Below are 21786 nucleotides of genomic sequence, written 5' to 3' on the forward strand. Positions count from 1 at the left end.
CGAGCCTATAGCTGCTTCTCGGATGTTATTAGTAATTGAGAATAGAGTCACACACTTAAAATCATGTGATATATGTTTCTTGTATTATGTAGAACTAGGTTCTCATGTATTATATATATAAACCTTCCTCTTGAATCACTCCATCAATTAAAAAATCTGCTTCAAAATCCGTTGCGTAGCTTAAAGATTTACGCATATATAGAGACGAACAGACAGCGACAGCGACTTTGTTTTATACTATGTAATGATAACAGTTTTTTTCTATGTATTTGAAAGACTTAATTTGTCCATCGTGGCGAATTTACCAGAAATTAACACCGATGGTTTCCAGAGGGATCCGCGTGGAGGTCGACCTGATATGGTATATTGCTGCAAATAGGGATCCTATCCTCATTATTAACAACCCACACTCCCTATAGGCGGCGGTTACCTCTTACCATTTTGTCAGGTGGCCCATCAGTTAATTTGCCGTACCAATTACTTAAAAAGACATGTACATGAAAAATTTTATACGGTCTGTACCTGATACAGTCTTGCGCACATTCCCGAAGTCTGCAGTAGCTGCAGCTGCAAGATGAGTAGCAGGAACCGACGTCTGAATCGGCGAGGCTGACGGAATCGAACCTGTGTGCCAGCCCCTCGCCGGAACTCGGCACTGTGTGGGAACCGCGCCATCTGGAATATTGTCAAAGAACATCTTTGAATTAAAAACAAAAAAGGGGCAGTCACCATCAACATTAGCCTACTGCAGTTCACTGTTGGACTTAGGCCTCCCCCAAGGCACGATCTTGAGCCCTTCTCGTCCCGTAACCCTACATATGTAATAGCTCAAAAAGAATACCAGCACTGCAGATTTATCAGTCCTGTGTATCTATACATATATAACTCAAAGGTAACTGACATAGTGATCTATCAACGCACAGCCCAAACCACTGGACGGATCGGGCTGAAATTTAGCATGCAGCTAGATATTATGACGTAGGCATACTCTAAGAAAGGATTTTGATTAATTTTACCCCCAAGGGGATAAAATAGGGGATGAAAGTTTGTAGGAAACTTTGTCAATTTTAAACCGATCGGGCTGAGACTGTGCATGCATAAAGCTACTATGATGTAGGCATCCCCTAAAAAAGGATTTTGATAAATTCCACCCCTAAGGGGATAAATTAACGCGAGCAAAGCTGCGGGTAAAAGCTAGTTATACATAAAAACCTTTTTGAATCGCTCTATCTATTGCTGAAAACTACCTTAAAATCCGTTGCGTAATTTAAAAGATATATAAGAACAGACAGCGGCGCGTCGGCCATTTTGTTTTATATTATGTAAAGATATGCTTAAGTTATATGTATCTATTGTTATTTAGTGATATATAGTAATATATCATATTAGAGTATTATCTTTCTCTCACATAAGTGGGTAGTCCAGTATTTATGATGTAATAAATCGTCTGATTATCCTCGCTAGATAAAGGATTAACTGCGATAGTTAATCGCTTGAAACTATAACCGTCATTATAATGACTAGGAAATCTTTATTTTAGATTATATATTTTCAAATCTAATCAACTCAAAACTCATAAATTAATGTAGGACATTTTAGCCGCTTATGAACGTCAAGTTTTTTGTATTAATATTTTTTCCCTATCGTTCAATTGAGAAGAACTGGCAAGAAAGTCAAAAGTTACATATTTAAAACAACGATGGCTGGCTCACCCGTTATACTCGTGAACGGGTGCTGCTTGTAGGGACTGGTCTATTCTGATGACTATGATTGATTAATTTCCTATTGCAAATAACTATTTATTTATATCAACTTTGTCATTTGGCAGTTCGTATACACACATAATTCTTGAAAATGTAATTCTGTTTTTATGAATAACATTTATTTACCTTTATTTTAAAAGAGCAACTCACAAGTTTATTTCTCATTCTTCTTTTGATGAATCTGCGTTTCAAATGAGTGGTAGAACTAAAAAAACAAGTCATAAGTGCTTATATGAAGTTTTTTTGAATAAAGATAAACATTATTAAACATTTGAATAAAGATTATTTCTATTTTTAACAAATATTTTTAATAAACTTTTTCTGACAGAGCTTATCTGCATTATATTTCGTGATTTATATTCAACCTGTTCTTTATCTTTGGTTCTGACCTGTTTAAATGTTTAAGTGTGTTTTGTTTTATATCAATTTAAATGACTTTAATATTAAAATATTCACTATATACAGATGAAATATTCACAAACAGACTGATATGATGTCGCTTTCGCATTTATAATGTCAGGTTTTAGTGAGCATTGCTGTTTTAAATTTACGATCGCTTTCAATTACTGTATGGGAAAATAATTAAATAGTCCTTTAAAAAACTTTAAAATATTTTTTTAGTGATCCCTTTGAAGTGGAATGTCATACAAATGATTAAATGATTACCTATATGAAGAGCACTAAGACCATCACGTCATCATAATTATGATTCCCGTGATAGCATTCATGCGTTTCCATTTCGGAGAACTAAGATGTCATGTCTGTTATCCTATAATTTCACTAGAAACTTTTCGCCACGCACAAACACATTTTGGAATCACCTTCCAGCAATGATCTTTCGATCCGATACGATATTGAAACCTTCAAGAAAAGAGACTATTCCTTTTTAAGAGGCCGGCAACCCACTTGCATTTCCCTCTGGTGTTGCGGGTGCTCATGGGCGGCGATAATCATTTACCATCAGGTGAGCCGCAGACTCGTTTGTCCCCTGTGTTATAAAACAAAACCTTCCAAAGCATAGCCGAATTAGATTCTTGGTGACTGAAATAAGTCAAGCAGACTTCGTGCAAAGTCAACTTTGGCAACAAATATGATGAGAATACTTTAAACTCACCTCGCGCTTTTAGAGTCTACATGTTCAATGACCACATTCCAAGTTCTGTGTATAAGGTACAAGAGGAACAGTATTCTAGAAGATTCCGCTTGTGGTGGCACCTCTCTCTTCTTGCCCTGCCATTTTTTACTGTTGGTACTACTGAGTCCGCTTCCCATTTCGGCGAATTTAGAATTACTTCATTTCTATTGTGATGTTCAAAGAGTCTTGACGTATGGCCTGGTCATCTGGAATTAATAAAAATAAATGTCATAATACAAGACTATAATTAAATTTGATGCAACACGCAAATTTCCTGCTAGTTTTTCTTGTGATGAGTCTGCTTTCCGAATTAATTTTGTATTAATCATACAAAAAAGTGATTACTCAAAAGTGCTTCTACTAATATTATTTGATAAAGGAGATAATGGTTTTTAAAAAAATTACAATTTCAGTTGGACAGGGATAGTAAGACGAGCGGTAAGGATGAGTGTTGACGTACGCCGGCAAGGACGGACGGACGGACGGACGGAAGAAGTATGGCGTCTAGGTTTAAGGGCCTTAAACTTAGACGCCATACTTCTTCGAAAGGACTTAACGGATTTTGATGAAACCTATTCCATATAAACCCAGGTCTGTGAATAGGTTATCTATTTTTATACCCCCAAGTGATAACCACCCCAAATACTTTAGATTTCATAGGATTTTTATATGTGGCATTAAAAATACATACACTCCTAAATTTTACTTCAATTTATATGGCATAGTGGTTGAAAGGGGATATGAAGGATTGTATGGAAGTATCGTCATTTTTAAAGCTAGAAGCTTGAAACCTATTTTTGATGATTTTAATTAAACAGAAATAAATATGACATTCAAAGTTTGTAAAAATATAACCTTAAGGGGATAAAATAAAATAGGGTATGGAAAATCGTAATTTTTGAAGCTAGAGGGATGATACTTTTTTTCCCCTTTTATGGGTTCGATTGAATATTTTTTTTTTATTTTGTCTAGGTTACTATAACACGCAGACAAAGTCGCGGGCACAGTTAGTATCTTAATCTTAATAATATTATAAACGCAAAGGTTTGTAACTATGTATGTTTATTACTCTTTCACGCAAAAACTACTGAACGGATTTTGATGAAACTTTACAGTAGTATAGCTTATGCATCAGAATAACACATAGGCTATATTTTTTATCGAAATTTAACGCGGGCGAATCCGCGGGTACTGCTAGTTTACATATAAATGTAAAATGCGAGTAAATAAGACTACAGGTACAAGACATTACAAGCTGTACGTCTGTAAGTTTATATTTATTGAGTAGATGCAGCAAAGTTGGGTTTATTTGTGGCGAGCTGTAATCCAGATATTTATTATACCTCGGGTCGGGCCCGTTGTACACATTGGTTCTCCGGGTGCAGGTAATGGCGTCTGTACTTCATTTTCATATATTCTACTATAGTTCTTATTTACTGTACGTATAAATAACAATATCATGTCATGAGAAGACGAGATGTCTTAAAGGAAGTTTGTTTGTAATGTTTTATTGTACAGTTATGTATGAAAAGACCCATTTGACTTAGAAAATAAATATAATGTCGGATATCTTCGTGATCTTCGTTCTTTCAGTCAACCTTGACTGACTGAGAGGAATTGTTAATAATAATCTCAGGACAATCCACACAGCGCCATCTAGACCCAAATTAAGCCAGCTAAAGCTTGTGTTATAGGCACTAGACAACTGATGCAAATATGATAAACTGATACATAGATATTTTTTTTTCATAAATACATATACATTATACATAGCAGACACCCAGACCGATACAAACAATCATACTCATGAATACAAATGTTTGTGCCGTGCGTGGAATCGAACCCGCGACCATCGGACGTAATGCGGCGTGTTAGACCGCTAGACCACCGAGGTCGTAATCGTTAAAATTATAAAATACATATATAGCGTCTATCCGTCCTTCTATATCTATATATAACAGATGGACACTATTGTCCATCTGTTATTTTCCTAATAAACTAATTAATACATATTTTGTATATTGAAACTATTAGTACGAGAAAACCAATAGTTTATACCAGTGCTGGATGATAAGAGTCACTAAAATGACCAGATAATGAACAGAGATTAAGTGCGTAGCGGTTTCTATGTTGATTGTCGCATGCCTAATCCTTGTTATTAATTAAATATAAGTAAATCAATATTTATTTTAAAGAGCAACACACAAATTTCTTGCTTATTCTTCTTGTGATGAATCTGCATTCCGAATAAGCGGTAGAATCAAAACACTTGACTATTCAAAAGTGCTTATATTAAGTTTATTTGAATAAAGATTATTTCTATTTCTATATGTGGTGGTCCGGGTCATTAGGCCCCCTAAAATATGTTCTAGCGCAGATGGCTGACTCATCCGTCATACTCGTGAACGAGTACTGCTTGTAGGGACTGGTCTGCTCTAATCACTACAACTGATTTACTTTTATTTAGTTGCTTAACCAGTTGGTTGTATTTTTAATATTTTCTCTATTGGAGTATGTAATTGAATTAGTGCTATTTAGTACACACTTCAATTTTAAATGTAAAGAATCAATAAAATTATTTAAAAAAGCAACACGCAAGTTTCCTGCTCGTTCTTCTTGTGATGAGACTTTCCAAATGAGCGGTAGATTAAAAAAATGTGATGACAATTCAAAAGTGCTTCAATGTAAGTTTATTTGAATAAATTATTTTCTATTCTTCACCTACTTCTACTGCCAAGTAGCACCTTAGAAGTAGAGAAGTAGTGGTAAGTAGGTGAGATAGAGATGATCATATACATGACTGTGCATAAATTCAACTTCAATTAGAAAATAAGTAATTATTTTTAACAATTTCTTTACTTTTCAATCAAATCGTGTAATAACCTCACCTACTTCAATACCACAATTAGTCTTAAAAACTTTCTAAAGAAATTCAGTAACAAAAAATATTACTCGTTGGATGTTTAAAATTCTGCCCTCAAAGTTTAACTGAGAGCTATTTCGTTTAATTCCACTTTGTTTAATGACACTAATTCCACTAGTTAATATAATGGACTTCTTCAAAGTAATACCTGACTTAATTAAAGGCTCCTTCGAGAAGTTTTGAATACTTAAATTAGAAATCTTACGGAATTCCGAGCTCGGAACTGTTTTGTTTTTCTCCGAACGGGTTAAGAACTTGTGAATAATATGCAGTTATGAATAAAATGGAAAATTCTGTATTCAAATAAACTTTAATTTAATCACTTTGCCATACTTACTTTTTTATTTATCGCTCATTTGGAAAGCAGTCTCATCACAAGAAGAACGAGCAACAAACTGAAACTAGATGCATCTATGAAGTTACCAACTTTAGAAGTCATTTGCATGTTATTGTTAGGTGAAACTATCATCATCCATTTCAGCCCGGAAGACGTTCACTACTTAACAAATGCCTCCCCCAAAAATCTTCACGACGATCGGTCTTGCGCTCCTTGCAACCAACGCTTTCCAGCCATCTTGACCAGTTCATCGGTTCACCTTGACGGTGGTCTCCCCACGCTGCATCTTCCGGTCCGCGTCCCCACTCGAGGACTTTACTGCTGCAACGGCTATCTGTCCTACGAGCTATGTGTTCTGCCCATTGCCACTTCAGTTACGCAATTCAACAGATGGGTGTAGATCATTATTCCGTGGCTATGAAAGTTATAGTGCAAATATGTGTTTTTTTCTTTTTATCTATATTACATTAAGCAGATAGATAGACGATGCAAGTAACACATTTTTTATGAAAAGTATGATAATGCAGCCGAGGTAAGAACAACCTCAGCCATAATTGCTATATACCCAAATTTTATGATGATTGTTTAAATTGATCGGGAAACTCTTGTTTTCATTTGAAAGATATGATTATGCTGTTTTAGATAAAAATAAATTCATAAAATTTTTTTTATATTATTATCCTTTTTAGTATAAGCTACGGCCCATCTGATGGTAAATGTTTTCCGTAACCTATGAACGCCTGAAACACCTGGGGTATCACGTGGGCGTTGCTGAACCTTAAGAAACCTTAATGTACCCGTCTTGAAAATACTTTTGAATAGTCATAACCTTTTTTTTTTAAAATACCGCTCATTCGGAATGCTGTCTCATCACAAGAAGAACAAGCAAGAAACTTGTGTTGCTCTTTTAAATAATTTATTCTTACTTACAATTTAAGTTTACGTGTGTAATATAAAACCACCGATAACTAACTAATTTATAAAAAATAATAAAATAGAAAAAACATTCAATACACAACAACTGGTTAAACAATTAATAAGAGGAAATAAGTCATAGTATAATATAGCAGCACCCGTTCACGAGTATGACGGATGAGCCAGCCACCACTGCGCTCGACCATATTTTAGGGAGCCCAATGACCCGGCCCACCACGCCGCCATAAGTCAAGTAGTCTAAGTTACTCCTTATTACGAGTATATCAGCTACCTGCCAAAAAAATTTTGTCAAAATCGGTCCAGCCATTTCAAAGATTAGCCGGAACAAACAGACAGAGAGACAAAAATTGTAATAAATGTAATTTTGGTGTATATACCATATTTATATTCATATGCATGTAGTAAAAAACGGTTATTTCAATATTACAAATAGACACTCCAATTTTATTTATATGTATAGATGTATAGGTTAGCACAAATAAGTTAAAATTCAATAAATGGGCTATCTAAGACTATACTAACATTTAGTATAGTCTTAGATAGCCCATTTATTGAACTTTACGGACGCTGCGACTAACGAGAGCGAAGCAGCAATCTTGTTAATATTATATTATAAACGCGAAAATGAGTGACTATAGATGGATAGAATGTTTGTTACTCTTTCACGCAAAAACTACTAAACGGATTATTATGAAACTTTACAGTAATATAGCTTAACATCAGAATAACATATAGGCTATAAATTTCATGCGGTTGAAATCGCGGGCACAGCTGGTATACAATATATTGCAGTAACTAGGAAAATGTAACGTAGATGACGCTGCACTGGTAAATTAGTAGAAACTCAATAAAATCACAGTTAAAGAGATATAGAGGAGTTATTTTATTATATAGTTGCTTTTTTTTTATAACACAGGGGACAAACGGGCATGCGGCTCACCTGATGGTAAGTGATTACCGCCGCCCATGAGCACCCGCAACACCAGGGGAATTGCAAGTACATTGTCGGCCTTTTAAAAAGGAATAAGCTCTTTTCTTGAAGGTTTCAATATCGTATCGGTTCGGAAATACCATTGCTGGAAGGTGATTCCATAATGTGGTTGTGCGAGGCAAAAAGTTTCTAGAAAACCGCACTGTGGAAGACCGCCATTCATCCAGATGATCAGGATGGTATATCAGTTTCTGGCGGGTGGTACGGTGGTGAAACTCAGCAGCTGGTATTAATCCGAACAATTCCTCAGAACACTCCCCGTGATATATGCGGTAGAAAATTCACAGAGATGCGATATCACGCTGCAAAGCCAATGGGTCGAGTCTGTCACATAGACGTTGATTACCAAGATTATATATATATTTTTTTTATTTAAATAACTTTAATGCACGTCATACACAGGTAAAAAGTACATATGGCGGACTTAACACCTAATGGCATTTTCTACCAGTCAACCATGAGTTGTGCAGAGATAAGTTGTTGGCGGTGCAAACAATATTATAATATTTTATAGAATATACATGAATAAATATATATATACAAAAATATACCATACACATAAATATATGACCAATAATCTGACAATGAAATAGTGATTACAGCCGACAGTGTAAGCATATTACAATAGATACAAAATATATATATGATTCGCCTTGTAGTAAAAATGTATTACAATAAATATAATAAATCAGACGCCGTTAATGTTTAATAATTTGTGGTGGCAGTAATAGAAATAAGCGATGTGGGGAAAGTGCCCGCCGATCTAGGCAGTGCTAGGAAACGGAACCTGTTATAGAAAGTGTATAGAAGGGACATGTCTCTCTCCACTCATTTCCAACGATCATTAACTGTCATTATAATTACTAATTAAAAAAATGAATCGAAATTAATTCATCCTTACAGTATTTTATGACAGTAGACAGTAAAAAGTCATCGTAAAAATGCACACAACGCCATCTAGTCCCGAGTTAAGCAAAGCTTGTGTTATAGGTACTAGACAACTGATAAGTGTACCACTTAGATACAATTTGTTTAGCAGAATGCTAAACTACATAAATATAAATATATGAATTAAATGTATAAAATCGATGGATAAATATCCGAAATAAATGGAATAATCGTTATAGTCTTTTGATCAACATTTTTTTGCTGTAAAACACGCAACGGATTTTCCATAATCAACACAATCCACAATAACAGCCTCCTAAACACCATATCCAATATGTCGGATTGTCCACTTCAGAGGCACTGGATATCGCTGCATTGTTGCGGACCCAGGGCTTCTGGACGTGGACAAAGACATAAATATAAATATATGAATTAAATGTATAAAATTGTAATTTACTAACATAGTTTATAAGTTGTTTACTACCATAATATGGATGGATAAATATCCGAAATAAATGGAATAATAATAATAATCGTTTTATAGAAATTCATAAATGAATAGTTTGGATTTTTTTAAAAAAAGGTAAATGTTTGGAAATGAATGGTCTTTATCTTTACTAAAGTAGTCGCAATGTATAATAAAACAAAGTCGCTGTCGCTGTCTGACCGTCCCTATATATGCTTAAATCTTTAAAACTAACGATTTTTTTTAATTACGTAACGTATTTTAAAGAGCTAGTATTTTTTATAATAGATATATATGCTTAAATTCTACGCAACGGGAAGGTTTATATGAAATATAATACATGTACATTCCGGCCAATGTATAATAAAACAAAGCCTGTCGCTGGACCGTCCCTATATAGCTTAAATCTTTAAAATTACGCAACGTATTTTGAAGAGTTTTTTTTAATAGATAATCAGGTTTAAGTATAAAAGTTAAAGCTCTTATTATTACTTTTGAAATAGATGTAAAGATACATTACACGTCCAAAGGCCACAACAATCCGCTAATTTCGCAGCCAGGCCGATCCATTCAATTGGTAATTTATTAGACCATTGTCTGTACAAGATTTACACCCGGCATTGTGCAGCGAAATTAATTTAACTAATGATACCGCTCGATCAGTTTGCTGTGAGAAAACCTTGTGCGTTGCGAAATTAATAAAAAACATATAGATTAGTGTTGTGTACTGTACTGGCTAATCAGAAATTTATTTATTTTTCTAAAGTATGTTGTTTAAGTCAACAATAAATATGGCAACTTTTTATATAATAATAATCTCAGTTAGTTTAGTTTAGTTTTTAGTTAATTTTTTTTTTAGTTTCGGCCCGTAAGTGTGGAGAAAACCAGCAAAAGCTGAGAAAAAATAAATAAATAATAATAATAATCTCAGGACAATTCACACAGCGCCATCTAGACCCAAATTAAGCTAGCTAAAGCTTGTGTTATGGGTACTTGATAACTGATTCATATACATAGATATTTTTTTTGTAAATACATTCATATTATATATTATCTTTTGCCCGCGGCTTCGCTCGCGCTAATTTATCCCCTTAAGGGTGGAATTTATCAAAATCCTTTCTTAGCGGATGCCTACGTCATAACATCTACCTGCATGCCAAATTTCAGCCCGATCCGTCCAGTAGTTTAGGCTGTGCGTTGATAGATCACTATGTCAGTCACCTTTGAGTAATATATATTTAGATTGAAAACACCCAGACTGAGACAAACAATGATACTCTTGAATACAATTGTTTGTGCCGTGCGAGGAATCGAACCCGCGGACAATCGGAAGAAAGGCGGTGTACCAAACCACCACACCACCGAGGTCTTCAAGACTCTTAATATGGTAAAATAAATAAATACGAATAGTCTTAGAGAAGGTATTGTAATTGTTGCTACCTCTCCAAATAGATCATTATTATAATAATAATAATAATAATCTTAGGACAATTCACACAGCGCTATCTAGACCCAAGTTAAGCTAGCTAAAGCTTGTGTTATGGGTACTAGATAACTGATACAAATACATAGATATTTTTTTTTTGTAAATACATACATATTATATATAGAAAACACCCAGACCGATACAAACAATCATACTCATGAATACAAATGTTTGTGCCGTGCGAGGAATCGAACCCGCGACCATCAGTCGTAAAGCGATGTACTAGACAGCTGGACCACCGAGGTCGTCAAAATTATTAAATTATTCAATAATACTCGAAAGCAAATGGAAGAGGATCACTTTCTCGTTATTTTTCTCAACACCTTTATTGAGAATTTTACTAAAAGTATTTACCTATATGTAGATGTTTATATTATTTATATAATACTAGTTGGGCCCGCGGTTTAACCCGCGTTAAATTTCAATATATGTACTAAATTTCAATCTAAATATATATAACTCAAAGGTTACTGACTAACATAGTGATCTATCAACGCACAGTCCAAACCACTGGACAGATCGGGCTGAAATTTGGCATACAGGTAGATGTTATGACGTAGGCATCCCTAAGAAAGGATTTTGATTAATTCTACCCCCAAAGGGATAAAATAGGGGATGAAAGTTTATATGAAACTTTCTCAGTTTTAAACCGATCGGACTGAGACTTTGCATGCATAAAGCTACTATGACGTAGGCATCCCCTAAGAAAGGATTTTCATATATTCCACCTCTAAGGACGGCGAGCGAGCGAAGTCGCGGCCAAAAGCTAGTTCTGATATATTTATAAAAGAAAATGTTATACCTACCTAATACACATTACAACTAAAAAGGTCTGATATCGGCCTTATTCTCATGAGGATACCTTCCAATTTCTTATTACTCCAATCAATCTTATAGGAACGGCGGAGATCTATGTAGGTCTGTACATCAATTATAGGAATACATTAACATTATGAGATTTATATTAATTGTATTGTACTACTAGCTACACCCGCGACTTCGTCCGCGTGGAATCTATCTTTATTTTTCTAAAATAAAAGTTATTCCTAAGTTACTCCTTATTACATCAGCTGCCTGCTAATAAAAGTCCCGTTAAAATCGGTCCAGCCATTTCAAATTAAACTAACTTTATTAAAAAAAACTGTGTATCGAGGCATGACGTATTAGAGTTTCTTACCAGTTCTTCTCAATTGAATCTGTATACTGAACTGGACGGTAGGGACAAAATATTAATATAAAAAAAATTACGTTCATTAAGTGGCTAAAATATCTTATATGAATAAATATTTTTTATTTGGTATGATTAGTTCTCCAGAATGGCAACGCATGATGATGTAATATAATAGTTAATTGTTGTTCCTGTATATGGACAGCCTCGGTGGTCTAACGGTTTAGTAGACTACCTTATTTCCGACGGTCGCGGGTTCCATTCCTCGCACGGCACAAAGATTTGTATTCATAAGTATAATTATTTGTATCGGTTTGGGTGTTTTCTATGTAGAATATGCATGTATTTACGAAAAAATATATCTATGTATTTGTATCAGTTATCTAGTACCCGTAATACAAGCTTAAGCTAGTTTAACATGGATCTAGATGGCGCTGTGTGAATTGTCCTTAGATAATAATTATTATTATTATATAGGTTACAGTTACCACTTACCATCAAGTGGACCGTCAATTTGTTTACCATTTTAGTTACATTAAAATATATACATATGGTGGTCAGATACACAGTTACGTATAGGTACTTAATATCTGTTTATTGATATTGTAATTTTATTACATTATAAAAGTTAATATTAATCGTTTTCTAATCTTAGCTGTTTAACTATTAATAGACTGTGGTAACTGCTTCCTAAAAATATAGGAAACTAACTGTTTCCCGCAGCTTCGTCTGCATAAACTTTCATACCTTATTTTACGCCTTTCAGATTATTATTTACTAGCTACTCGCCCCCGGCTTCGCACGGGTGTACATGTATTATACATATAAGCCTTCCTCTTGTATCACTCTATCTATAAAAAAATCGCTCCAAAATCCGTTGCGTAGTTTTAAAGACTTAAGCATACATAGAGACGGACAGACAGCGACAGCGATTTTGTTTTATACTATGTAATGATGGTAACTACTTCCTAAAAATATAGGAAACTAACTGTTTCGCGCAGCTTCGTCTGCATAAACTTTCATACCTTATTTCACGCTTTCCAGATTATTTAAAATAAAAAATAGGTAGAATTTATTCTTCCTAGTTATAAAATCTATCTTTAATGCAAATTTCATTAAAATCCGTTGACCAGTTTAGGATAGACATACGGACGAAAATTTGAAATTTTATCTATCTATCTAACTAGATAGATAGATAAAATTTCAAATTTTTAATACTATATTAACATGTAAGGAATAATTACAATAATAAGGACAATTCACACAACGCCATCTAATCTCAAGCTAAGCAGTGCTTATATTATGGCTAGTAGACAACTGATTAGTTAGGTACACTTTTTTAAATACTTACATAATATACATACATACAAGACACCCAGACAGATACAAACAATCATACTCATGAATACAAATGTTTGTGCCGTGCGAGGAATCGAACCCACGATAATAGGAAGTCAAGTGGTGTGCTCAACTACTGGATCACCGAGGCCATACAATTACATATGATGTATATGAATGTATTAATTCATATGCAAAACTTGTCTATGGTTCCAATCACATTAAAAACCCATAAACCTCTTTGACATCGTTATAACATAACATTCATACCCTGGTTTCAAATAAAAATCGTTTGGGTTCTCAATATTAGTGCCTCATAGGTCACGATGGATCAGTTGTAAAATAGGAAATAATAATCTCTTGGGAAATATATATGATATTTTAAAATGCATTCTATTAACCTCCACTGCTAATTATTTATTGTCAAACACTTTAGAATTTTTTTTTATGTTTTTAGAATCAATATTGATTTTATTTTATTACTAGTTTTTTTTTTCATAGCAAAAGGGCAACGAGCGAGCCACAAACGAGTTTGCGATTCCCTCGAAGTTATCTATACATATAAATAAAATTGGAGTGTGTGTTTGTAATATTGAAATAACCGTTTTTTACTACATGCACAGATAACATAATATTACATACTACATGCATATGAATATAAATATACACCAAAATAACATTTTTTACAATTTTTGTCTGTCTGTATGTCTATTTGTTCCCGCTAATCATTGAAATAGCTGGACTGATTTTGCCGATACTTTTTGGGCAGGTAGCTGATGTAATAAGGAGTAATTTAGGCTACTTTTATTTTAGAAAAATAAAGTTAAATTTCACGCGGGACGAAGTCGCGGTAATAGCTAGTTCAAAATTTATTTATGTAGTTATATTACAGATTCTTATGATATGTCAAATCTACTGTCAGTTCGGAAAGTTTTCGAGATGAGAAGAACTCAGGACAATTGCAAGTTCCCGGCCTTTTAGGAAGGAAAATCTCTTTTCTTGAAGGTTGAATTATCGAATCGGATCGGAAACATCATTGCTGGAAGGTGATTCCACGATGGAGTTGCGTGGCAAAAAGTTTCTGGAAAATTGGACGGTAGAGGACCGCCAACTAATCAACCTGCGTTCAGTGCACTATTTCATTGATTTGTCACGATGTGTTAACTGACCTGACCTCAAGTTTATCTTATCATGCTCCACTGGTTCCCCGCCAGCGTAAACTGTTAGTGCAGGCCAGGTATTTGCAATTTTTAAATAGTGTTGTGGCAAACATTAATTAAAAACAATCATACTCATGGATACAAATGTTTGTACCGTGCGAGGAATCGAACCTACGATCATCGGAAGTAAAGAAGTGTGCTAAACCGGTATATAATACGTATATCTAGATTTCTAAGAAACCTCTCCCAGGAAAACGATAATAATATATTTTTTATATTGAAATATAATTAATGCTGATTTTTTTATGGATTCTTAAATTACTACATTTATTTATGAAAAATTAGAAGGAATGATGGGAACATAGACGTCTTTCGTCTATGTTCCCATCATTCCTTCTAATTTTAGGGGAATAGGAAGATTTTTAATATAAGTAATTATATAAATAATAATAAATATAAATATCTAGTTATATAAAATTATTATATTATATACTATTTTATATACAGATTCGAATTCCAAAAAAGAGAGAGACAAGAATTCAACTTTTACCGTAAACTTTACGAGATCGTTACCTAATAAAAATAAAAAGCTTCCTAACTTTTCATAGATCTTTAGAAAATATACATAATTAATTAATTAAGTAATTAAATATCTTAATTATGTATGGATATAACATTTTTTAATTAAAATTACAAACTGAACGTCAGTAATATTAATGCTCATCTTTCAAAACATTAATGCTTGAAAAAAAGGCAACCGAAAAACTAATAGAACGTGAAGTGAAAGGCACGTATTAGCATAGATTATTAAGTATTACAGATAATAAGCTACCGATTCACTTAGTTGATAATCGAGATTAATTATGATGATTAATAATATGAATTGACACTGCAACTGCTAATGTCAGGTTGTATGATATTCAGAGATTAATAAATTCATTAGCAGATAGTGATATATATATATATATATATGATATACTTCCTCCTTGGAATTGAAACTGTTATATAATATATATATAATATATACTAATTGTATCCATAGGTCGCTGGTACAAATCCGGCTCGAAGGACTACAATGTTCGGGTTGTACCGAAACTGTAAAAGATTCTGATAGTTATTAATAAAAAAGATAGTAATTAAAGCTGATAATAAAAGTGATTAATGTTCTTGATGAAGAAATCCAATTGATTTTTGGTGAAATATAAAATTTAATTATAAAATAATGTAAGATGCCATCTCGTATTAAGTTAATTATTTTACAAATATTTTAATAAGCTATTTGCAGTGTTTCACTGCAAGGACACAAGATCTGCTGACCATGGGACTAGATAGCGCTGTGTTAATTGACCAGTGATGATTATTTATTCTTTAAATGTTGCAAACATTTAAAGTATTAGCTTGTTTGACAATCAACATTTAAATTTAAATAAACAAACAATTTTTTTTATTATTAATTATAAAAAAAATCAGCGGATCATTTTTGTACAATTTCGTCGATAGTGAGTGACATCTATGAGATAAATGTCACAACTCACATTTAACATTTCGTTCAGTAATTATAAATCGTTAAGTACCCATAACGATTTGTTTTACGCATCACAGTAACGGTTAAAAATAAAGTATTTTTACATACTTTATCTTATATATAAAATTCTCGTGTCACAGTTTTCGTTCCCATACTCCACCGAAACGGTTCGACCGATTCTCATGAAATTTTGTGAGCGTATTGAGTAGATCTTAGAATCGGCCAACATTTATTTTTCATCCCCCCAAATGTTAGGGGTAATTTTGTTTTTATTTTAAGGCAAAACAACGTTTGTCGGGACAGCTAGTTTGTATATAAAGTATAATTACCAAAAGTAAGGTAGGATACGTTATTATAAAGCATGGTTGACAACCCTAAGTGTAATCAATAATTCTGTTTAATTACCAGTGCCAAAAGGAAGGTACAAAACTGTATTAGATTGAAATCGATGCGAAATCGGTGTAGACATGCAATCGTTCGTTTGGGTGCTGCGATACTAAGCTTTACTCTATGTAATGAATGTTGGTAGACATGGGGACTGTATTTTGGCAATCTTCCCAAAGCTTTGATAAAGTCTGATCTACTGCAGCACTGTAACGTTAATGAATTTAAAATGAAATGTCTATACGAAATGCGCAGAGTAATCCGCCTTTAGAGGTGATACAAAAAGGTATATATAGATCATAAGAAAATATTGGTTTAATTCAACTAAAATGCTAGTGGGACATGTTGAAATGTATAGGTTAATGGATGAGAACTATCGATGATCCCGATCTCATCTCACTTAGCCTTCGTTTCGCTTTTTATGTTCTATCGAATATATAACGGACTGTGTTCTGAGGAATTGTTCAACATGATGTTTACAGCTACCTTTTAACTTCGCACTACTCGCCATCGACAGGGAATTCATCCCCACACGCTAGAATCTAAATGGTCTCGGACAGTGCGGTTTCAGAGGAGTTACCTTCCATGTACACTTGGATTATGGAATTAACTATTTCTCGAGGTTTTGTCACGAGACTACAGCATGGGGTTTTCAAAAAGGGTATATTAAGGTTTCTTACGGGTCATCAACGCCCACTTGCCACCCCTGGTGAGGCATTCATAGTCTACAGTAACTATTTACCATCAGATAGGCTATATGCTTGTTTGGCACCATCGAGGTCAAAAGGTAGGTACTAAAGTGAAATGCCTATACAAAATACACAGAGTTATTCCGCATTTAGAGGTGACAGTGCTGATAATAACTAACAGAATGGACTGATATTCCAAATTATTACAGAATATATTTATATTATTTTGTTTAATTCCGCTTTACACTGAGTATTTTGGTCTCAATAAAGCTAATTGTGAATTTGCATGTGTGAGACCTGAAATACTCAGTGTAAAAACTATTTAGTCCAAAAACCAAAATAAAAAATTTGGACCACCCTTATTAATTAGAGGCATGAAAAGTAGTTTACGTCGTGCTCTCAGGCTTAGTCAATATACACAAAATTTCATAAGAATCAGTCAAGCCGTTTCGAAGGAGTTTCGTTAGATTATAGATATACATATATGTATAGATAGATTGTATCACGAGGACGGAAGGCTATATTTTATCTGAAAAAATAATCAGGAAGGGGGTGAAATAGGGGATGAAAGTTTATGCAGTGGAAGTCGAAGTCACGGAAATAGTAGGTAGATATTATTATAATATAAATAGCTGAAATATGTATATAATAAATTGTTGAACTTATCCGGTCAGTTTTAAGTTGGATTCAAATACAACCAGCGAAATATGGCAAGTATTGCGCCCAACTTCGACAACGTGAATGATAATGGAATGATGCACTCGCCTGCGCTAACGGTTTACGCTGGCGGGGCACCAGTGGAGGATGATAATCTTATATATACTAGATATACTAGATAACTGATACATATACATAGTTTTTTTTTGTTCATCTGAACATGAGGTGACCTCAGGTCAGTGAACCCATCGTGAGAAATTCACAAGGAATTCATCATGATAGTTTCCAGAGGGAACTGGAGGTCAACCTGGTATATTTCTAGCAATGAGGTTATCAGTTCACACTACTAACAACCCCTTTTCACCCCGACAGTTGTCAGTTAACACTGACTGACTATCCTATCTGGGATAGCAGGTATGTGTTTATTTGAAGGCCTCGGTTGTCTAGATGTTTAGCACACACTTTCCTTCCGATGGTCGCAGATTCGATAACAGGCACGGTGCAAACATTTATATTCATGTATATGATTGTCACTATTGTATGGCCTGGGTAATTTCTATGTTATATAATGTATGTATTTACAAAAAAATATCAAAGTATTTATATGAGTTGTCTAGTACCCATAATACAAGCTTGGGACTAGATGGCGCTATGTGAATTGTCCAGGGTAATTACTATTCTATTAGTATGGCAGACGAAGACGCGTGCAGAAGTCAGTATGTACTTAATAAAATGTAAAAACAAAATGACATTGACTGATTATGAATGACGCTACCGTTTGATTTGGAAAGCAATATATTAATTGATATAATTAATAATCCATAGTTATCAGATGTGTATCTAATAAAAGTTGGTTTACGCAATAAAATATTATTCAACACAATTCATTGCTCGCGGTTTCACTCGCGTGAAATTTATAGACTTTGTGTTATTCTGATGTATAAGCTATAAAATTGTAAAGATTCATTAAATTTGAGTGTCTGTTTGTAGTATTGAAATAACCGTTTTTTACTACATGCATATGAATATAAATACGATATGTACTCCAAAATATCATTTTTTACTATTTATGTCTGTCCGTCTGTTTGTTCCGGCTAATCTCTGAAATGGCTGGACCGATTTTGACGGGACTTTTTTGGCAAGTACCTGATGTAATAAGGAGTAACTTAGGCTACTTTTTTGAAAAATAAAGTTAAATTCCACGCGGACGAAGTCGGGAACAGTTAGTATAACGTAAATATACGCATCGGTCTAAATTACGAACCTCGTTTCGCCGTAGTCGGGTAAAATAGCTCGCTTGTTACCAGGAAAACCGTTAATAATAGTCTGTTAATGTATTGGCATTAGGTATTCTATCAAATGCCAACATCTAACTAAGCAAATAATTATTCAATACGCCAATAGCATCGGGTTTCATTGCGGTATCTTACCATATCAACGTTCCGTTTTTCTCGACTTGTTTCTGATGTCTCAATCAGAAACAAGTCGAGAAAAACGGAACGTAACGCCATTAAAATGTTTGAAATACTTAATGAATGCTACATTCCTATATTTGCAAATAAGGGGCGATCAATAAATTACGTCACGTGTTAGCAGAGGGGGTATAGATAAAGTGTGATATAGTGTGACAATGGCTGGGAGGGGGTCGATAAAGTATGGCATTGGTGTAGGAGGGGATCCAGAAAATGTGACACAGTGTGACAATGGCTGGGAGGGGTCGATAAAGTGTGACAATGTGTGACAATGGAAATGAGAATAACGACACAGTGTGACTTTGTGTCACAAGGGATGGGAGGTAGTCGACAAAGTGTAACATTGTGTCACAAAGTATAAGAGATAGTCGACAAAGTGTGACATTGTGTGACAAGGCATATGACGTGGTACCTACAGAAGAAGAAGTTTGTAATCACACAAAATTTTCAATCTATATTTTTTTATAATAGCAACACGCAAGATATTTCTCGTTCTTCTTGTAAGAAGTCTGCTTCCTGAATGAGCGGTAAAATAAAAAAAAAGTATTATATGGCCATTCAAAAGTGCTTATATTAAGTATTACTTCTATAGATAATTTTTGGATGGCCCCTAAGTAGTTGTAACCTATTTGAACCGTGAAGGCTATTTTTTATATAAAATTACTACTTTTAACAAAAACTCTTGACAACTGTACCGTAGTAGACAATAGGACAGTAACGACACAACAAACTAATTTCGGCCACTAAGCAGATTGCTTTATAACCTATATTTCGGTTTGATCTGTACGATGAGATATGGTAGCGTAATACATGGTACGGCGACATGTATGACTATGCAGATATATATAATTTGCAGAATGTAGAAAAACTGTTAAATTTACTTGTCCCTACTGTAAACCTGTTTATTCAGGAAAATAATGATTAACAAATGATTGACTGTTCGATGATAAACTTAGGCCTCCCGAATGGTAACGTATGAGGATTATCACGGATGTTATGGGACGTTGTGATGCTATATTTACTTACATAGGCGACTGTTACCATTTTTGGTCGGTCCGTCAACTATTTGTACTAAACATTACGCTTCGTAAACATTCTCAGCTTCCATATGTTCCATATGTTTCAAATGATACAAATTTGAGATGTAGAACTTATAAAATATGTAAATTAAATCCTTGTCGTACTGCAATAGCTAGTCGTCATTATAACCACGTAAGTTCTATTTTGTATAATAAGCTAAATAAAGAATTGAACATATATCCCCTATCCTACTACAAATGTAAGCTGTTGTGTGCAAAATGGCTTCAAAACTTATCGTATGAAAAATCTGAGGATCTTTTAAAACTTTATTAACTTGACTTGTTGCATAAATATTGTAATTTCAAAAATAATGTATAGTAATCATAGACCTCCCTCTCTCTCTCTCTCACATACACACACACACATACACACACACATACGCATAATGTTTACATATATACATATCAAATACAGGCATAGGTTCTTTTTGTTTTTTGCATTCTTTCTTTTTGTTTATAAGTTAAATTTTCTTTGTTTTTGGTAAATTTAAATATTTTGTAAATTTTGTTAGACAATACGTGATGGGTAACGACATTGCATGTATTTTTATTTTTTATTTTAGTTTTTGGAATTATATATACTAGGTGGAGGGCGTCGATATTCGCAACACAGTTTTATACTTCTGTGAATATCATCGTTTCTTTAGTAAATTAGTACACATGTTTTCTGTATTAAGTAAATAAATAAATAATTAAATAAAATTTTCCGTCGAATGGGCGATTTCATAGGTGTTCCAGCTACATAATAAAATAATTAAACTGTAAAGGCATTTTAAAAAAATAATATAATGAAACTATAATAGCTAACAATGACAGATTCGAAATTCAAATTCGAATTCGAAATTATTTTTCCCATGTTGCTCTGTATACTTTTATAGTACTGTTACCATTTTCATTTAAATGGTCAGCTTCACTACTATTACAGATAAAAAAATGGAACCATAGAGGCGTTTTTAAAAAAATACTATAAAGAAACTAGCCAACAATCACGGATTCTAAATTCAAATCGCTAAATCTGTTGAAAAGCAGTCAATTGTTTGACAAAAGTATTTAAATTTTAATTTGTAGCGTTTGTTTTTGTCGAATCCCATTGCCACTTTCTCTGTCATACAAAAGAATAATGGTTTCTCTCACGACAATTTCCTTTTATTAGAGAATATTTTTGAACATTTCAAACAGCATTTGTTTCGATGCTCGCCGCTCCCACAGTACGCGTTGACATTTAAAAGAGCGCCAAAATTCGACGCCATTGTTATTTCGTATTGTCAGTTTGTAAGGTTAAGACATCATAAACACTTTGATATAGTAATTAACTTCACAAGCGTATTGCTGAGTTGTGAGAACTTTTTTTTACTAAATTGTCTTTTGAATTTTAATTAGTATTTGTAT

At 33.8% G+C, this 21786-nt stretch overlaps 1 protein-coding gene across 1 annotated transcript in view; it reads right to left on the minus strand.

Annotated features, from left to right (window-relative positions):
* Positions 1–21786, minus strand: part of LOC131852541 (uncharacterized) — a 194509-nt gene that overhangs the window by 151745 nt on the left and 20978 nt on the right. Inside the window, exons 2-3 of the mRNA XM_059203219.1 lie at positions 2878–3104; positions 523–675 (exon numbers count right to left, since the gene is read on the minus strand). Coding sequence (XP_059059202.1) covers positions 523–675; positions 2878–3035 — 311 coding nt within the window. The 5' untranslated portion in view covers positions 3036–3104. The remainder of the gene's footprint in view (positions 1–522; positions 676–2877; positions 3105–21786) is intronic.

This window comes from Achroia grisella, unplaced genomic scaffold (genome assembly GCF_030625045.1).
Source record: "Achroia grisella isolate CSIRO2021 unplaced genomic scaffold, CSIRO_AGI_Agris_v1 utg853, whole genome shotgun sequence".
In the NCBI taxonomy this organism is placed as follows: domain Eukaryota; kingdom Metazoa; phylum Arthropoda; class Insecta; order Lepidoptera; family Pyralidae; genus Achroia; species Achroia grisella.